The sequence below is a fragment of the Hyaena hyaena genome, unplaced genomic scaffold (genome assembly GCF_003009895.1).
Source record: "Hyaena hyaena isolate Hyena2069 unplaced genomic scaffold, ASM300989v1 scaffold_24, whole genome shotgun sequence".
Taxonomy (NCBI): domain Eukaryota; kingdom Metazoa; phylum Chordata; class Mammalia; order Carnivora; family Hyaenidae; genus Hyaena; species Hyaena hyaena.
In genome coordinates this window covers 5,927,577-5,945,957 of record NW_024080656.1, presented here as the reverse complement: position 1 = coordinate 5,945,957, position 18,381 = coordinate 5,927,577, and the positions used below count along the sequence as shown (strand labels likewise).

Here is an 18,381-nt window from a genome sequence, read left to right as displayed (position 1 = left end):
GCTGAAAATCTTACTTCTGCTCTTCACGAACAATAAATAAATAGTCACCAGCCCTCAGGGAGAGTCAGATTTTACAAGAAAAAAGTACAGGAAACAGACATATGTCGGCAGTCTCATTAGAAATGACAAGAATGTTTGTTCATAACTTTAGAAAAAATAGCAAGGCGAGAGCTTACATGGAGCTTCTCTACCATCTGCAATCTTTAATTCAGTATCTGCCATAAACAGGTGCTTGCTAATACATCTCAAGGCTCCCCGGGCTTTCTCTGGGTGCACACCAGCAAGATCAGCTATCCATCATGGTTCTTGTTTTGCGGGAACTGTAGACACTTCTTCGCTTCTAATCTCCAGCTTGTGTATTAATATAAATAATGAATGAATGAATGAATGAATGAAAGAATGAATGAATGAATTTTATTCAAATGGTGTTTTCATTTCATCCTTTTCACTCAAGCATTATCCTACATAAAATAATTATCATTCTCTTCTTTTTCATCAGCGAACTGGTTTGCTTTTTCAAAAAAGAAACCTTGGATGAAAGAGATTCATTCATCTTTTCATTTAACAAATATTTATTGTCTGTTATTTGCCAACCCCTATTCTAGGCACTGAAGGTACAGAATAGAACAAAAGAGACAAGGATCTTGTGTCCACATGGAACTCACACTGTATTAGGGAGGATCCCCTGCAAATTCCATCTCAGGAACAGAATCCCCACTGGTGCCCCTACCTCCATTGAATCTAAGTATCCACACGTCCTATTGTTATATTTCACTTGCTTCTGCTGGCTTTTAGCCAGCTCCTCATATTTAAGTCCACTGACAATCTTCATCAAAGAATCAGGCCCACTTGACTTCCCAGAGCAATTTTCACTTGGGCTAGATATATGCTACGATTCTTCGGGAAATTTTAAATTATTTGTTGACTCCATTTCTAATGGCCCAACCATAACTGCTATGTCTCTTTCCTCACCATCATTTGCAATAACTGTTGAAAACTGGGACCTGAATTATGAGAATCAGGATAGTCATCATCTACCATGTAGCATAAAGTAATAGCAAACTAGAACTTGGCAAGATCTGTCTGGTTTCTCTGAAGTTATCACCAATTTACCCATCTTCCACGATGGCCTCCCCTCTAGTTTCAGAGCCCAGGGTTAAAATCTAGTCTGTTCCCTGGACCTCATACTCATACTTCTCACTTGAGCTTTGGGTCCTACCACACATATAGTCATATTTCCCAGACAACTACATGCCACTTAATTTGAGAGTCATGGCAGCATAGATTCATGCTTAAGACCATGGGCTTTTGAGTTATGATTATAATCATGAATCAAACACTGTCTGTAAGGTTTTCAGCCAGTAATTTAATCTCTATGCCTCCATTTCTTTGTTAGTAAAATGAGGATGATAGTAATAGAAACCAACCTGCAGAGTTGTGAGGTTTCAATAATTTAATACATACAGAACATCAAGAATATTACTTGCTACATAGTAAAAATTCCAATATTTCCAAACTCATGAATATTTAACTCCTACTCCACCACCAAAAATCAACTTGAAGAATGGGATGGGTTTAAACCAGAATTTTGCATCCTTTATCCACTTTCCTTGGCTTTTCCAACTGCCTCTCTTGAGGGTCAATATCTTTACCTAGGCTAGTGTGCCTTAAGCCCTAGCTTTTCTCACAGGCAAGTGTAGGGCTTTTTTTGGATGGCTGCAATTTCTCTACCAGTTTTGTTACATGGGAAAAGCAGTCCAACAGAGTTATAATACCTTACGACTCCTACAACAGCAGAAGCAGTATCATACAATTCTTTTCAACATTAAGAATAGTCTTAAATATTTGCATCTTATTTATGTCATTGTAGAGTGGAGACAGGTTTAATGAAGGGAATAAAATCTTCTTTTAAGAATTCTTTGAGCTGAGAGAGAGGTTATTGGTATTAACCAAGTTGCAGAATTAACTGATTATAGACTCAAAGAATAAAAGTCCATGAATAGCTAAGCCAATCATCAATATTTAAAAAGAGTAATGAGAGAGATTTACCCTATATGACTCTAAAGAATTCTGTTAAACCACAGAAATAAAAACAGGCTGATATTGCTACAGTATGACCGACAATGGAACTCAGTAGACAGCTTAAACCAAGACCTATGCATATATGGGGATTTACTATGATGTAAAATTTGCACAACAAAGCAATAAACAAAATAGTAGATTATTTAGTAGGTGATTTGGGGGAGCTATCTCATCATAGGTAAGAAAATGCAAGTACATTCCATATGAATTAAAGATCTAGATGTGAAAAATTATAAAGTTAATAGAAGGAAATGTAAGAAAATATCTATGTGACCTTAGGATGAAAGAGTACTTCATCATGAGGAAAAATGATCAGTTTGATTATATCATAAGATTTCTGTTGGGTGAAGGACATCATTAAAGAAACTGAAAAAAGGAAAGGAAATATTGACAATGACTAAAACAAACAACAAATAATATTTAGAATATAGAAGGATCTTCTGAAAATCAACCAAAAAAAAGACAATTCTAAGATTTTTACAGGGAAGGTGTAAGACTATATGATTTACACAAGAGATTAATTTTTTTTTAACGTTTGAGAGAGAGAGAGAGAGAGAGACAGAGTGCAGGGAGTGGGGGGAAGGGGCCGGGAGGGGCAGAGACAGAATCTGAAGCAGACCCCAGGGTCTAAGCTGTCAACATGGAGCCCAACACGGGGCCCCAACTCATGAATTTGGAGATCATGACCTGAGCCCAAGTTGGATACTTAACTGACTGAGCCATCCAGGTGCCCCAAGAAATTTAAAATTTAACAAGCATACAAGAGATACTCAAACTCAGTGGTAATCAAAAAAATGTAAATTAAAACAATAAGGCAATATATCTTTACCCTACTACCCTAGCAAAAATTAGAGAACGGTATAAAATATTGTCAAGAATGGGGAGGAAGGAGAATGTGGGAACACACAAAACATCTTTCCCTACAACAGGGAGTGTGTGAAAGGTGCAACCATTCCAGAGAGCCATTTACTTGGAAAATTAAGTGTATGCTTAAGCAATTTCTTTTCCCAGAGAAATCCATAAGGAACATGTTCAAGGTTGTTCCTGGCAACAGTGTTTGGGGAGGGTATTGAATGACATCTGGTATCCATCAATGGAAAAGCAGGTAGATAAAAAATAGTGGGTAGGTGCCACAGAGCTACATTGTCCAAAACAGGAGCCACTAGCTGCATCTGGCTATTTAAATTTAATTTTAAATCAAGTAAAATGAAATAAAATTAAAATTTCAGTTTCTCAGTCACACTAGCCATATTACTTGTTATAACAGTGGCTATAAGTACTCAATAGCCACATACAGCCCGTGGCTGCTACTTTGGACAGATATAAAGTATTTTCATCATGGAGTAGTGAGAAGAAATGTATTAAATGTTCATATAGCAACACAGATGGTCCTTAAAAACATAGTGCTTAGTGAAAATAATTTTCAACAAAATTAGGTATATTACCTAACAGCATTACATAAATTAAAAATGTACACAGAAAATAATAATACACAATAACCAAGTTAAATCATTTAAATAAAAGATATGCATTAGCCTAAATTAATGGTTTCATGGAGTTGGAGTCAAGTATAGGGACAAAAGGAAAGAAAATAAATCCATCCATAGATTTTCAAGCTGAGAGAAGTTTCAGACTAGGTAGCCCATGCTTTCATTGTGTTTGTCCTGTGGGAAATCACAATACGAATAAAATGATTCCTAAAACCAAGGAGCACATAGTTCATTTGGGACATCAGTCAAATACCCAAAAAGAAGTAATATAAAAGTCAAAAGATTTTGATAAGCACCCAACAAAAAGAGGTTATAAAAGTCTAAGGTGAGAGAGACCAGGAATGATCTGGGGAAGAAAGGACACTATAGACCAGCCCTGAAGATGGTGAGAGTAAACGAATTAGAATAAGAGCATTCTAGGCAGACAAGACAGCTTGCACAACAGAATGGTAGGAAGAAGACACAGATAGTTGTCTCTTTCAACTAAAGTACAAAAAGTGGTAGAGAATCAGAGATGAGGTCAGTGAAGGAGACTAGGCCAAGCAGAGCTGGCGGGGCTTAGAGATATGGGTGACCATATTGCCTAATTCACCTGGGAATGTCCTGGTTCATATTTGCTGTCCCAGAACAATTATTAATGCACCCTTTTCACTCTCAAAGTGTCCCAGTTTGGGCCAGAAAATATATGACTTCCCTACGTATGGAGAGAAACAGGCTGATAATATAGTTTAGCAGAGGACTTCCTGGTTCCATATTGATTTGATATGTTACATATTTGAACAAGCATTTCTCTGATGCCATAATTATAAGTATTAGAACAAAATGAAAGTGTGCATTTTTTGAGAAATAATTTTTCTGTAATCTTTAGAAATGATAAGCTGGTCCATGGGAAAGATAATTTAAATGAAAAATTGTAAATGTGCTTCAAGACAAGTGCCTGCTTCTGAAACACCTCATCAACATCTCTATTACAGAGAATTAGGCTCTAATAAAGCTGACTGGAATTCTCATCTAATACGATGAGGTGGGGAGAAGCTAACACTAAAGTGACTCTAGCTACAGCAAACCTAAAGGCAGGTGATATCAAATTAAAACTGCCACATGTAACCTGTTACATATTTGTAAGAACATGGGAGAAAAATTCAGTTAGGAAAACCCAATTACAATCAGAATGTGTTTAACATTTTGATTACTAAAAATAAGTTGCTAAAAGCACAATTACCTCAATTTTGGTTAAGAGGTCTTGCAGTTCTCCTGATTCATTCATTGACAAAATTTTCTCAGCACCCTATTAACAAGAAAGGGTGGGGGGGGGAAGAAAATCCATTTTGTTAGTACTGGAGAAAACAAAGTTCTAGCCAGGAGAGCTTAACCCACAAGATATTGAACACCATTCTTCCCTTGTAAGTAAACTTACAACCAAGAGGCCAAAGAAAGGAGGAAATTTCTTTTTCCTCCACATATTCTCTCATTTAGTGAGCTTTAGCGGGAGCAAGAGGAAGTCTGCCAGTAGTTGAGAGCTGGGAAGCCCACAAATGTCAGATTATGTCCAGATATGGAAGGTTCCAGCACACCCTTCAGAATTGTTCAGAGAGCCTTTAGGCAGCTCTGCCATCTGGGAAAGGAAATCATTGAGCAAATTCCCAGCCTCAGCTGTCTCACCCTATTCCCAGCAGTGTTGACATGACCCTTCTTACAGTCACACATGTAGACATAGTGGCAGCCAATAATACTAATACAGTTAATAACCACTGACACTAATTAATCACACATTATGAGCTGGGCACCCAACATCATCTAATTTGAAGTGGTAGACTCTATTAATGGCACAAAGTGAGCCTCGGTGAGGTTAAATAACAATTCCAAGGCCATCTCGAAAGGAAGCAGAATGGGAATTTTAACACAAGCAGGGATCTCACTTCAGAGTCATTGTTTATAACTTCTAAAACTTTACTATGAAAACGAGAATGAGGCAATGTATTCACATTCCAACCAGCTCACAGTGTTTCTCCTAACTACCCCATTTTCCTTCCCTTTCCAGCCTCTTTCTTACATTCTCCTGCTCAATTTCCCAAAGTGGAGTCATAGAGAAGGAAGGACATTATTTCTGATCAAAGGCAGAGACCGTGTGTGCCTTGTTCACAACATCTCCCTGGCACGGAATAACAGTTGTTGGCACAGAATAGATGTTGAATCAATTTTTGATTAATCAACAAGACAGGGAGAAATAGTAAATACTTCTTGGGTTCCTATTTGTGCTGGGCAGAATGGAAAACAAAAACTCACTTAAGATATTTAAAAGGTCCTAGTTCATAAGGAGGTCACTATAGACTCTTATGTAAACATGCAACAAAGCAAACCACAATGCAGAATGGAAAAGAGGTGTTGGAACCAGGCTCTGGGGCCACAGCAGTCTCCGGCTGGAGAGGGGCTCAGCCATCTGTTCCAGGAAAGATTCCTAGTCTTGGACCTAAAGCTACTTTCTTGAACAGCAAAGTCATTAAGCCTGACCTTACATCATTGAGTGGGAAGAACAGCAGCCCAGCTAATCTGTTCCAGGATGTAATAGACTGCAGCCTGTGGAGTATTCTTGGCAACAGACTGTAGAGCTAAGGGGCAAAGGGATAAACAGGTTTATACAGGCTATCATTAACATGCCAATCCGGTGAAAATTAAAGTTGGTCAGTTTCCAAGGTCTGTGGGGGGGACAGCCATTGCTCACTGGGTCCTGAGTGCTAGCGAGCCAGGCTTTACTACAGGACATATTGCCTCATCCACCGCCTTTGTCCATGGCTCAGTGGAGTGTGACATCCCTGGCAGACTTCCAAATAGAGGCTAGCTGTTCCATATATCTGGACTCCTTGAGAGACCCAGGGTGGGCATAGCTTCTGTGTCTCTTGCATCAGTCTGTCCTGGAAGGATCTAAATGATAGTTTCCTCTGTTCCTTTTGTCATTATTGCTCTCCAGAAAGGAAATTCACAAGCAATCCCCAGCTGGGCAATTTGAAATTGCTAAGCTACTACAGATAAGAAGCAAGAGGAAGAAGAAGGAAGAGAAGCTTGTATGTGAAAAGCATAATTAAGTGTTGGCCTTCTTCTGTCAGAGGACCTGAAAGTTTTATATCCACAGTGTAGTTTCTCCACCGATCACATCTGACCCAGAGAGAAGGCTGTTCCCCATCTCAGGAAGAGACTGGAGAATTGCACTGAACCATGGAGGAAGACAGCAGAACAAGATGAAAAGGGGATAACTATGCAATCCAGAAAATCATTGGAACTGAAGAAGAAATAAAGTCTGAATTCAAGCAATTTATGTTCTTTCTCAAAAATGAGCAAGAGACTGTTCTTTGGCAATTACAAGATGAAGAGATGGATATTTTAATGAAACTAAATGAAAACCTGACATTTTCAAAGCATCTTTCCACATTAAAACATCTATTAAAGGAGATAGAGGGCAGATATATGAGGTGAGAACTGGAATTACTGACAGATGTTAAAACTATGTATCATAGATATAAAACCTTAAGGTCCCCTGAAACTTTGGCATGACAGTTAAAGGAATATGGCAAGAAGGAGAAAAAGGAGAAGAAGAAGGAGGAGGAGAGGAGGAAGAAGGGAGGGGGAGGAGGAAGAAGAGGAAGGAGGGGGAGGGGAGGGGAGAAGGAGAGGTTTCCTGGCTGCAGAGAAGGGCAGCCAGGAAATTATAACATGGGGGAAATGGATCTGCTTATTGAGGGTAGAGAAGGCTTTCCAAGCTTGACAGCATTTGATCTGGACCTTGAAGCTTAGGGGAGGTTTCTAAGATGAGGTAGGCAATTTTCATAGTGATGAATAGGAGCCTTTAGTTCTGGGTTTTATTTTACTTCAGTTTATCTTATAAAACTCATGTCATCTTAATCACCATCAGAAATGTCAACTTGATATATTAAAAAGCACTATGAATGAATACACAGGGCTAGAGAGGATATATGTAACTGTACAAGGCAGGTTTTATTCTTTAATTTGTGGGTGGTTTGGCCAGGGGTACAGAAGACATATACCTAAAGTGAGAACCAAGGTGATGAAAGCACCAAACAAAACATTAAGTTCTAAAACATAGCAATAACTGGTAATATTTTACCTTTGCTGCATTCTATTTCCTTTAAGAGTTAGCTTCGCTAAAATGGGAAAAGCCCTTGGGGACTCTGGTCCACGAACTAAAGCAGCAAGGAGAATATATGACTCATTTTTCTACAATAAAAGAAAATGTACCACAATGACCCCAGGCAAAATGAAGGCACCAGAGAAGCTATCCGGCATCTGCTTCCCAGCTCTTTTCTTATCTTAGCCGTCAGGGTTCCTTAGTCAGCTGTTTAGAATCCAATGCATAGGCCAGGAAAGGCCTTTCTCATTACCATCAACACATGAAATTTGCCCTGCCTCGGCCAAATAATTCCAGCACCGTCAATATGACAAGAGTTGATTCGACATTTCAATAGAAACACAGGGTTTGCTCACATTAAGCAATATACCTAAATGCATGATAGTCAGTGCTCTGTTCAAGACACACCTGGGTCTGGTGCACAGGTGGTGTAGTAAGTGCTAAAAGCGGGGAAAATTCTGCTCTGTAACAGAGACCTGAGAGCGGAGTACTTGGTCCCCTCTCCACTGCTGCTACTCAATACAGTACCCACCCACAGCTCCACCTGGTTGGCCCTCAGATCATTTCCTTGGAATGAGCCCTTTGCTCTTTTGCCAAGTACTGAGCAGAAACCGTAGTCAAAATCCTCTGCTTCCTCACCTGGTTCCAAGTCCCCAACCTCCACCTGACCCTGTCCTTGATGAATCAAAGTGCACGATTTTCCAGGGCAGGGCAAGGAAATTGCTGCCCTCTCTGCTCCTTAGCAGCAGCAGCAGTAGGATGGACTTCAGCCTGGCTGGCAATTGTCGGGAAAAATTAGATTCCTCCCATCCTGAGGCTTGGATAGCTCTCAACCTGTACTGCACTGCACTGCATTTAGCTATTGCAAAGGTCTCATTCCCTGCAGCTTTCCATCAAAGACATTCTACTTATTACTTGGTCTGTAAAGACACGTGTGCATCTAAAAAAGAGAGCTTATTTGTTTAAGTATTGACATTCTTAGGGAATAATCTTTTTCTGTTTGGTGTTTGGCTAAGGGTATCACATGTGAGTTTGTTAACTTTTACAATGTAAGTCTACCATTCAGTTCAATTCCACGCAAGTAGAAATTAATTACTCTTTCTATTATTTGGCATGGTTTGCCAAGACTTCCTAGATACTATGGATATATTTCTGATGCATTTTTCAATCGATTCAGAAACTTTTTTTATGAAAATTAATACAATCCTGAAATTAAAGACATTAGTAATGTGCTAGGTGCTTTACAGACATTGGCTCTTTTAATCATCAGTGCAAGGTAAGCACTATTGTCTCAGTTTTTTTAAATAAAGCAATTGAAGTTTGAAGAAAATAAGGAACATGCCCAGAAACTTTTAATCAATACAAAGCCTGGCCAGATCTTGAAGTTGGGTCATGCTGTCTATAAAACATACATTCTTTCCATTGTGCCATGCTTGCTGACTGCTCACTGATATAATTTATTAGTGAAAAAAAATGGTACAAATAACTCCCAGTCTGAGGAACAGGACAGTCTATGGTTGGGAGTCACTGTTGAAGTGGATCCCAAGGAAGTCCAGTGAAGGAAAGCCTTCACTGCAATGACTCCAAACAGGATGAATGTGTCAGAGAAGCTAAGGGACACTGCAGCTATTTTCTTATGTCAGTGTCATGCCTTATTCGGTTATTTCAAATACATTGCGTATTCCAGAAAAGGACTTAATTCATTATAAACTTCAATACATGAAATTAACTCTATTCTCAAATTCTTTCCCTCTTAAAATTCTGAGCAGTGAGCTGTGACATGTGAACAAGTCACTTTATTTTATACATAACGAACTTCCCAGACAGAGATCAGACAGTCTTCATAATCTCTCCTCATATGAATCACCAAAAAAGAGACTCACACCTCCAAGGAACAAGAACAGATTAAGAAAAGACATCATCCCCTGCTGATTATGGCTACCAGACACTTACCCACCATTTCTGATCCATGAATATATAAAAGGGCCACCATACTCACTCATACTCATGTCCATTCATTTATTTCCACATTCAACACGATTTTGAGCCTCCATTATGGGTTAGATGCTGTGCTAAGTGTTTAAGATATAAACAATAAGCAAAAGAAAAAGGCTCCCTATTCCTGAGAGAACGTAAAATCTTTTGGAGGAGACAGATGTTAAACAAAAGATCATACAAATAAACGTAAACTTATATAAGTGATAAATACTACGAGAGTTGTTAGTCCAAGATGTTGCGAAAGTGTATATAAAAAGGCGTGATTAACCTAATCAATTAGATTAGGGAGAACTCCATAAGGTAATGATTAAATTGTTATCTTTACAAATGATAGTAGGTAACTGAGCACCTAGATAGATGAAGGAAGGAAATTAATTAGAGCAATAAGGTTACCAAATATCATATGTACATGATCCTTTGTGGCCACCATTTTCTCTCATTCAAAATAAGAAAACCTATGTCCAATGAACCTGCCTATCAGATTCTGCATAGTACTTTGGATTAGTGTCCTGGAAAACATAGCTAAATACCAGGCCAGGTTCAGCGATCTATTTTACCAATAAGATGAGGAAAACTTTAGATTAGTATAAGCCAGCTTGAATTGACCATACTCTTCTAGATCTCTGTGAAGAGTTGCTAGGTCAAGGGTTTCCAAACATCATTATCAAAAACCAGAAGAAAAAAATACAAACATTTAAGTATTTTTTCTCAAGAATTACTTAAAATCACACACACAGGCTTTAGCTGCCTCCAGGCTGATGTATCTCCACACTGATATCCAGTCTCTGAGATTTCACATAAAACACCAATTTTGGAAACTATTGACCTGAAATTTCTGAGAGGTCCAGAAGAACTAAAAACCGAAACCAAACAGAAATTTTAATGTATATATGCATATGTGCATATTGTGTGCATACACCTATGTTATATATTATTTTTTATCTTTATTTACATTAATTCATATACCACTTCATCTTAAAGAAAGTTGCCTGGAATAAAAGAATCCATATAATGATCTAATAAAATAAAATTTGAATTTTTTTTGTGTGTCTCCCTCTCTCTCTGCCCCTCCCCACTTGCATTCTGTCTTTCTCTGAAAAAAAAAATCAATAAACATTAAAAGAAAAAACAAAAAGGAAAGATAAGCAAAGGCATAAATGAAAATGCACCTTGGTGGAGGTAAATCTGCAAGCTGATTTGATTTGATGATGGAATGCCAAACACTTCCAGGAGTGAGGGGTACGGAGACTGCATGATGGCTTCCCCCTACCCATCACTTCCTTTACCTGGGCACAGGACGGGAAGTGGAGAGCAAACCATTGGAGGCTGTGCTTTCATGATGGCTCGGAGGCTGGGTTGTCTGGTGCCAGCTACTAAAGGATTTTTCTGCTGTGTAATCAGGAGAGCAGATGGCAGGGCTGGTGTTCAAGGACCTCAACCAGCACCTAGCATGACACCTGCCAAAGGACGTGCTCAGTAAATGTTTGTTTTTGTGGCTTCCTGGGCCACCAGAAAGGGAGGTTACATCAACCCTGGAGACAGGCCACCTAAGCCCTGCTGACAAAGGCAGACTTTGCTTCAGGAATCGGCTTGGGATCATCTCCAGTACATGAACCAACTCCATGGAGACCCTGGAGTCCTACACCAAACAGGCCTGGAAGATGTTCAAAACAGATGTAGAGATATCCCTCTAGTGTCTTAAAAAACCACAATAAATCTCCTCAGAAAATCTCACTCTAAAGAGCATGGTTTTCCTGTGTCCCTGGCAGGAAGAATTAACTGCAAAATTAACTCTAAACTAGTTGACTTGTTTTGTGTTAATTATATAATGCAGACTTTTGGGTGTTGAAAAACGCCTACCAAGGGCAGTGATTTCGGTTTTCTGTAATTAATGTTGAGCCACTTTTTTCAGCATAGTTACAAAGAACACTTTTCTCATGGAGGCCAATCTTGATCATTTTATTTTTTATTTTTTTATTTTTTTTTACAAATAGTTTATTGTCAAATTAGTTTCCACATAACACTCAGTGCTCATCCCCACAAGTGTCCTCCTCCATGCCCATCCCACCCCCCCATCTGATCATTTTATAATAAAAGCCATATCATCAAAGTAGATGATCATAGAATATATTATTCTCTTTTCTACGGCAGAAGGCCATCTCTCTTGTTCTTTTATTAATTTATTTTTTCTGGTCCCCTTAAAATTAATATCAAATCACATAAAAGTTACATCAAGTCACTAGGTTTAAAAATAAAAGATAATATTGGGGGATTGAGCTAGAAGCCATAAGACTGATTTACTTAATAGGTTTAAGATTGCTGTCTACTATGTCACAAAATTCCCTGAGTAAATTGATTTTTAGAATGCACTGATTAAGTTCACCCAAGATTTTTTTATTCAGATATAATTGACATATAACATGTTCTAGTTCAAGGTACACAACATAATGATTCAGTATTTGTTTATATTGCGAACTGATCCCCACAATAAGTCTAGTTAACGTTCATCACTGCACATAGCTACAACTTTTTTTCTAGTGATGACAACTTTTAAGAAGTACTCTCAGAAGCTCTCAAATACACAATTCAGTATTGTTAGCTGTAGTCACAATGCTGTACACATTACACCCCCAGTATTTATTTATTTTATAACTGGAAGTTTGTACCTTTTGACCCCCTTCACCTGTTTTGTCTCCCTGTCCCGTGCCCCCACCTTTGGCAACTACCAATCTGTTCTTTGTATTTATGAATTCAGGGTTTATTTTCCCTTTAGATTTCACATATAAGTAAGATCATACAGTATTTGTCTCTGTCTACCTGACTTCACTTATTAGCATAATGCCTTCAAGGTCTGTCCATGCTGTCAAAAATGACAAGATTTCATTCTTATTTTGGGCTGAAAAAAATATATTTTATATATGTATATCATAATTTATTTATTCATTCATCCATTGATAAATACTAACGTTGTTTCTGTATCTAGTGAATTGAAAATATTGCTGCAGTGAACATAGGGGTGCATATACCTTTTTGAGTTAGTGCTTTTGTTTTCTTTAGATAAATACCCAGAAGCAAAAGGGCTGGATCATATGGTAGTTCAATTTTAAATTTTTGAGGACCCTCCATGCTGTACCAATTTACTTTCCCACCAACAGTGCACAGGGTTCCCTTATACCCACATACTCCCTTACACTTGTTACTTCTTGCCTTTGATTACAGCCATTCTAACAAGTGTGAAGTGATACATCATTGTGGTTGTTATTTGTACTTCCCTGATAATTAGTAATATTGAGCACCTTCTCTTGTATCTGTTGGCTATATGTCCTCTTTAGAAAAAATATGTATTCAGATCATCTGCCCATTTTCTAATTGGATTGTTTGCCTTTTTGCTATTTAGTTGTATGAGTTCTTTGTATGTTTGAATATTAATCCTTTATCAGATATACGATTTGCAAATATTTTCTCTCATTTGATAGTCTGCCTTTTCACTTTGTTGAGGATTTCCTTTGCTGTATAGAAACTTTTTGGTTTGATATAGTCCCATTTGTATATTTTTACAACCAAAGAGTTTCTTTTTTTTTAATGTTCATTTATTTATTTTGAGAGAGAAAAGAGAACACAAGCAGGACAGGAGCAGAGAGAAAGAAAGAATCTCAAGTAGGTCCTGTGCTGGCAGTGCAGAGCCTGACATGGGGCTCGAACTCACGAATCGTGAGATCATGGCCTGAGTCAAAATCAAGAGTTGGATGCTTAACCAATGGAGGCACCCAGGCACCCCATTCAAAGGTTTTCTAAATAAGATTCCAGATTAACTCCTAGTGTCCCCACTTACATATTAATTTAACTTGGACAAATAGTGTAAATTAACACTCAGTTTCCTTATTTCTAAATTGGGTATAATTATGTTTATAATGTTGTTGTAGCGATTACATGAGTCTAGAACATTGTATTACCCATATTAGAAATTCAAAAAATAGTAGTAGTTTATTGTTATTATTATTATTGAACTCTTTGAGAAAATTTGTAATTTAGGATCAATTTTGAACATACAATATTCGGTCCACAAACATTTCCTGTCTAGAGCCAACAAATAACTTTTTAAAATAGAGGTCAACAAAAGTTTTACATTGCTTTCAGATGATGCCACCATAAAGCAAAAAGAATGTAGTAAAAAAGGGAGGTAGAGGGTCATGTAAAATATTGGGATTAAAGTCTCAATTTTGCATTTATAAAAAGGAAAGGTGACATGAAATTTGAGGACTTTCTAGCTACATTGTAGAATTGCTAAAATACTATGAGAGATTTAACTAGCCTTCATCCAAGGCTCTCTGGAAAGTCAGAAACTGAGGACAGTTAGTGAATAGTGATACTGAAGAAAATTGAGTCGATTACTTTTCTTGGATAACACAGAATTTAATCACTCAGCAAGAAAAATATATGAGGAAGATTCATGCAGTGAGGGTAATTGAGAAATATAATTAGTTGATCCAAATGTCAATTATAATTCCATTAATAGGAGGGAGATGCTAGTTAAATAGGCCTAAATCCCTGATGGGATGCAAGGATGTTTAGACACAGACAGGCTACTGAAGAACCATCACTGTACCTTATAAATTCAATACAAATTACCTTATCTTTAGTATTATGATCTTAGTAACATTATCGCCTCTACCTAGTTGCTACTGGAAAGACTTTTCTATAGTGTACTGAGTTCATGGTCATGAAATGAAGCAGATGTCCCATTTATGAGGTACTATAATGCTAAAGAGTCATGAGCTGTCTAATAATTGTTTCTTTTAAGCTTGTGAGAATGATCCAATGCATCTTTCAGGATCCCAGCAGGAAACTTGGATGCCCTAAGACTTTAGGGGACAACAGTAAATAAACCAGTAGGCTTGGTGAAATACCGAGGGATGGGCAGCAATGAAGTTGTAACTACCCCCAGGTCTAAAAATCTTGAGGAAGCCATTGTATACAGTAGCCATGGGAACTCAGCAACTGCCCAAACTGCACTTCGGTGTGATGGGAGCAGGGAATGTAAATACCTCTCTACCTCACCTCACTCAGATCTCCCCCATAGCCTCTCTCTGACTGAAGTCAGAAGGCGGAGGCATCTGTGTGGTGGCATCTGTAAAGTTTGCCTTTCTCTGGCTCAAAATAGATCATTAAGGGGAGAGAATGGATCTGGAAGGGAAAACAGAAAGTAACCAGCCCACCAGCCATGAATCACATGATTTCTTTCATTCTATTGGAGATGATCCCAGTTTGAGTCTGTTTATTATGTGTCTTTAGGAGAAGAGAATAAGAATGATGAGAACCTTTCTGTAATCCTATGGTGAAAGGAACTGAATCACATGAGTAACAAGATATGTTGGAAAGGCCGAACCATTAGAGTTAAAATTGTGGGTTCAGCCATATATTAAATCCTATCTCTGTTACTTAATTGGGTGTGCAGCTTGGGCAAGTTACTTAAGTCCTCAAAACCTCAGTTTTCTCAGGTACAAAGTGAAGAGAAAATATCACTATCAGGTACAGTTGTAAGAAATAAGTGAAATAATGCATTTTACATGCTTAGCATAGTATGAGGCACACACAGAGCATTAGTAATGAAAATAATATTTGTTTATTTTTTGTTGTTTTCAGAAGATTAATAGAAGTAATGGATTTTCCATTGAGCCTAATTCCAAAGATCCATTTTGAAGGACTCATTGTCAACTGTTTTCTTTTTTAAATCAACTGGTGTGACCTCCTTACAGTGGGACTCTCCTTCTATTACTAGTGTGGAAAGAATATTACCTCCACTGCACTGTCACTATCCACTCTTCATTGTACTTTTCAGTCCAAAAATCATCTGAAATTGATTTAGGCATAGCTTTTGTGGAAGACTATTTTTCCCAGCCTCATGTGTAGTTAGATGTAGCCATGTGACAGACCTTGCCAGTGAGATGTGATCAGAAGTAATGCATACAGCTTCCAGGCCAGAGTCTTAAAACAATCAGATCATCCTATTCTTTTTCTTTTTATTTTTTAACAAGCTGGAAAAAAGGTGATGGAGTTGAGCCATTTTTAACCATGAAGTAAGGACTTACTCTGAAGGGAAATGCAGTAAGACAAAAATGACTTATGGAGCAGAGATCATCTATATCTGTGGACCACTACCAGCTCAGACTTATTTGAGAAACAAATAAATGTCTACCTTATTTGAACCACTAACTTATAATTCATAAACATATGTAGATACATATACATATGGATGGATGGATGGATGGACAGATTTATGTACAGATATAGAGACAAAGACAGAGATAGAGAAGATAGAAATAGGATAAGGATGACACTATTGAAGTGAATTGGAGGCCAGCACAAACTTCTGGGTACTGTCCAAAATTTAAGAATTTTTTTAGCTATAAGATTTAGGAAAAGTAGTAAAACACAATGGCAATAACAGTCTTGTCCAGAGAGATTTCTTGTAGATATTTTTAGATTCTTTCTCCATTCCTTTAGGAACTCTCCCTGCCAGAAGTGTCTTCTATTTGGAGAAGGACACCGAGGAACTAATTGTGTAGGCAGGTCAGGAAGGATGACTAAAATTCAGGTCTCTAAATCTGGACTGAGAACAAAGCCTGGTACTCCTTTGTCATCTCCCTTTGTCTTGACCTCTATGGCCTCCAAAGGAAGGAAGCTTGGGATTTTCTCAAAGTTATAAGGCTCTCATGATTCATCTCTTGAGGAACTTGGCGGTCACAGTGGTAGGACAATGCCAGGAGGACAGTTCTCAAGGAGGAGGGGAGGAGGGAGTTGAGCGATTGCTATAAGCAAAGCCTCTAATAGTTGATTGAGCACCCAGCATCAACCATGTGCTTTACAAGCATTACCCATTTAATCTTTACTGCATCCTTGCAAGTCATCTTTTAAAATCCTCAATTTTAGGGGCACCTGGGTGGCTCAGTTGGTTAAGCATCCGACTTTAGCTCAGGTCACGATCTCAGGGTTCGTGGGTTCGAGACCTGCATTGGGCTCTGTGCTGACAGCTAGCTCAGAGCCTGGAGCCTGCTTCAGATTCTGTATCTCCCTCTCTCTCTTTGATCCTCCCCTGCTCATGCTGTCTCTCTCCCTCTGTCTCAGAAATAAATAAAACATTAAAAAACAATTTTTTAAAAAAATCCTCTTCTTTAAAATAGGAAAATTGAGACTCAAAGAGATTATAAAAGTACAAGTGATACAAAAGTGCTTGTTCAAGAGCATCACACAGCTAATACTCGTCAGAGTCAAGGTTCAAATCTAGACTTACCTGGTTCCAAAGACTATGCTTTCTTCACTGAACTTCACTTTTTCCATATACATGTATATACATACATATGGATATTATTTACAAACAATATCTACTTCTAAGGGATACTATGAGAATAAAGCATGATACTAACACACATTAAGCCACAGTTTAATATAGAAAATAATAAGTGTACCAGGGGCACATGGGTGGCTCAGTTAGTTGAGTGTCCCACTCTTGATTTTGGCTCAGGTCATGTTTCCAGGGTCATGGGATCGAGCCCCACATTGGGCTCCACACTGAGCATGAAGCCTGCCTAAGATTCTCTCTCCCTCTCCCTCTACCCCCTGCTCATCCTCTCTCACTCTCACTCTCTAAAAATTTTTTTAAAAATAATATCAATTACTACTATTATTACTATAACTTTTATTACTATCCTCATACATCATGATATTAACATATTACAAATTTTATTTAATGTTCAGTGATGGTAGATGATAAAGAACATAAATTTTAGATCTTGTCATTTCTTGGGTCTCATAGACTGCTTCAGCATTTCATGTAAGCCATCAACATAGCAAACTTCTGCCTTAAAATCCTGACCTGTGTCAGTTCTCCTATTTGCCTTCCAGAAGGTAGAAGTAAATGGTTGGAAATAGAGGCCATCTGTCAGAGGACATATGTAAGTGTGTTTCAGGGCATCCAGAGAGTAAACATGAGCCCTCTTACTTAGGAGATGGGCTAATGCAAAAGTTATCCAGGAAATAATCATTTATCTCACCAACCATTTAATAAGGTAAAGCACAGTCATAGATAATAAAGAATATACTAATACTAAAAAGATGAAATAAACTAAGAGAAATTAAAGCAGTAAAATGTAAAATAAAAAAAGTAGATTCCAAGAATAAAAAGAAATGTAATATAATCAATGAAAACTAGAGAAAATGAAGCAAATAAATACTAGGAAAAAGATATTAGTGAAATAAAATATTATAACCAAGGACATGGCAGACTAAGAAAATTAAGATAAAGAGAGCTCCAGAAATATTTTAAACATAAACCAAAATGGGAAAAAAATATTTGAAAATAGGAAATTAGCCAGTTAAGATATTACGAGGTATGAGAATAAAAGCCAAAGAGGTTTATTAGAACACATAAATGAGGCAGCCTCTAAGGCTAGAAGCATAAACCCTTGTATGGAAACTACCAGGCTTTCAAAGCCAAAGCACCTAGTTACTAAAGTATAAAAGGCACCACCAAGTAGCCAGTTCGTCAAAAGCAGCATCGTAGCCATCAGTCGATCTTGCCTCCTCACTTCATTACCTCACGTCCAACCCATCAGGAAATCCTATTGATTCGCCTGTAATGTTCAGTTTGAATCCACCCATTTCTTATCACCT

The 18,381-nt window shown here is 37.9% G+C and overlaps 2 protein-coding genes across 2 annotated transcripts in view; one reads left to right on the top strand and one right to left on the bottom strand.

Annotated features, from left to right (window-relative positions):
* GRXCR1 (glutaredoxin and cysteine rich domain containing 1) overlaps positions 1 to 18,381 on the bottom strand; it is a 124,561-nt gene that overhangs the window by 7,212 nt on the left and 98,968 nt on the right. The window contains exon 3 of the mRNA XM_039227047.1: positions 4,795 to 4,860. Coding sequence (XP_039082978.1) covers positions 4,795 to 4,860 — 66 coding nt within the window. The remainder of the gene's footprint in view (positions 1 to 4,794; positions 4,861 to 18,381) is intronic.
* Positions 3,421 to 6,864, top strand: TRIM61 (tripartite motif containing 61). Its single transcript, XM_039227048.1, is given in 5 exon segments — positions 3,421 to 3,428; positions 6,376 to 6,444; positions 6,446 to 6,573; positions 6,576 to 6,674; positions 6,677 to 6,864. Coding segments are annotated over 5 exon segments (492 nt in total).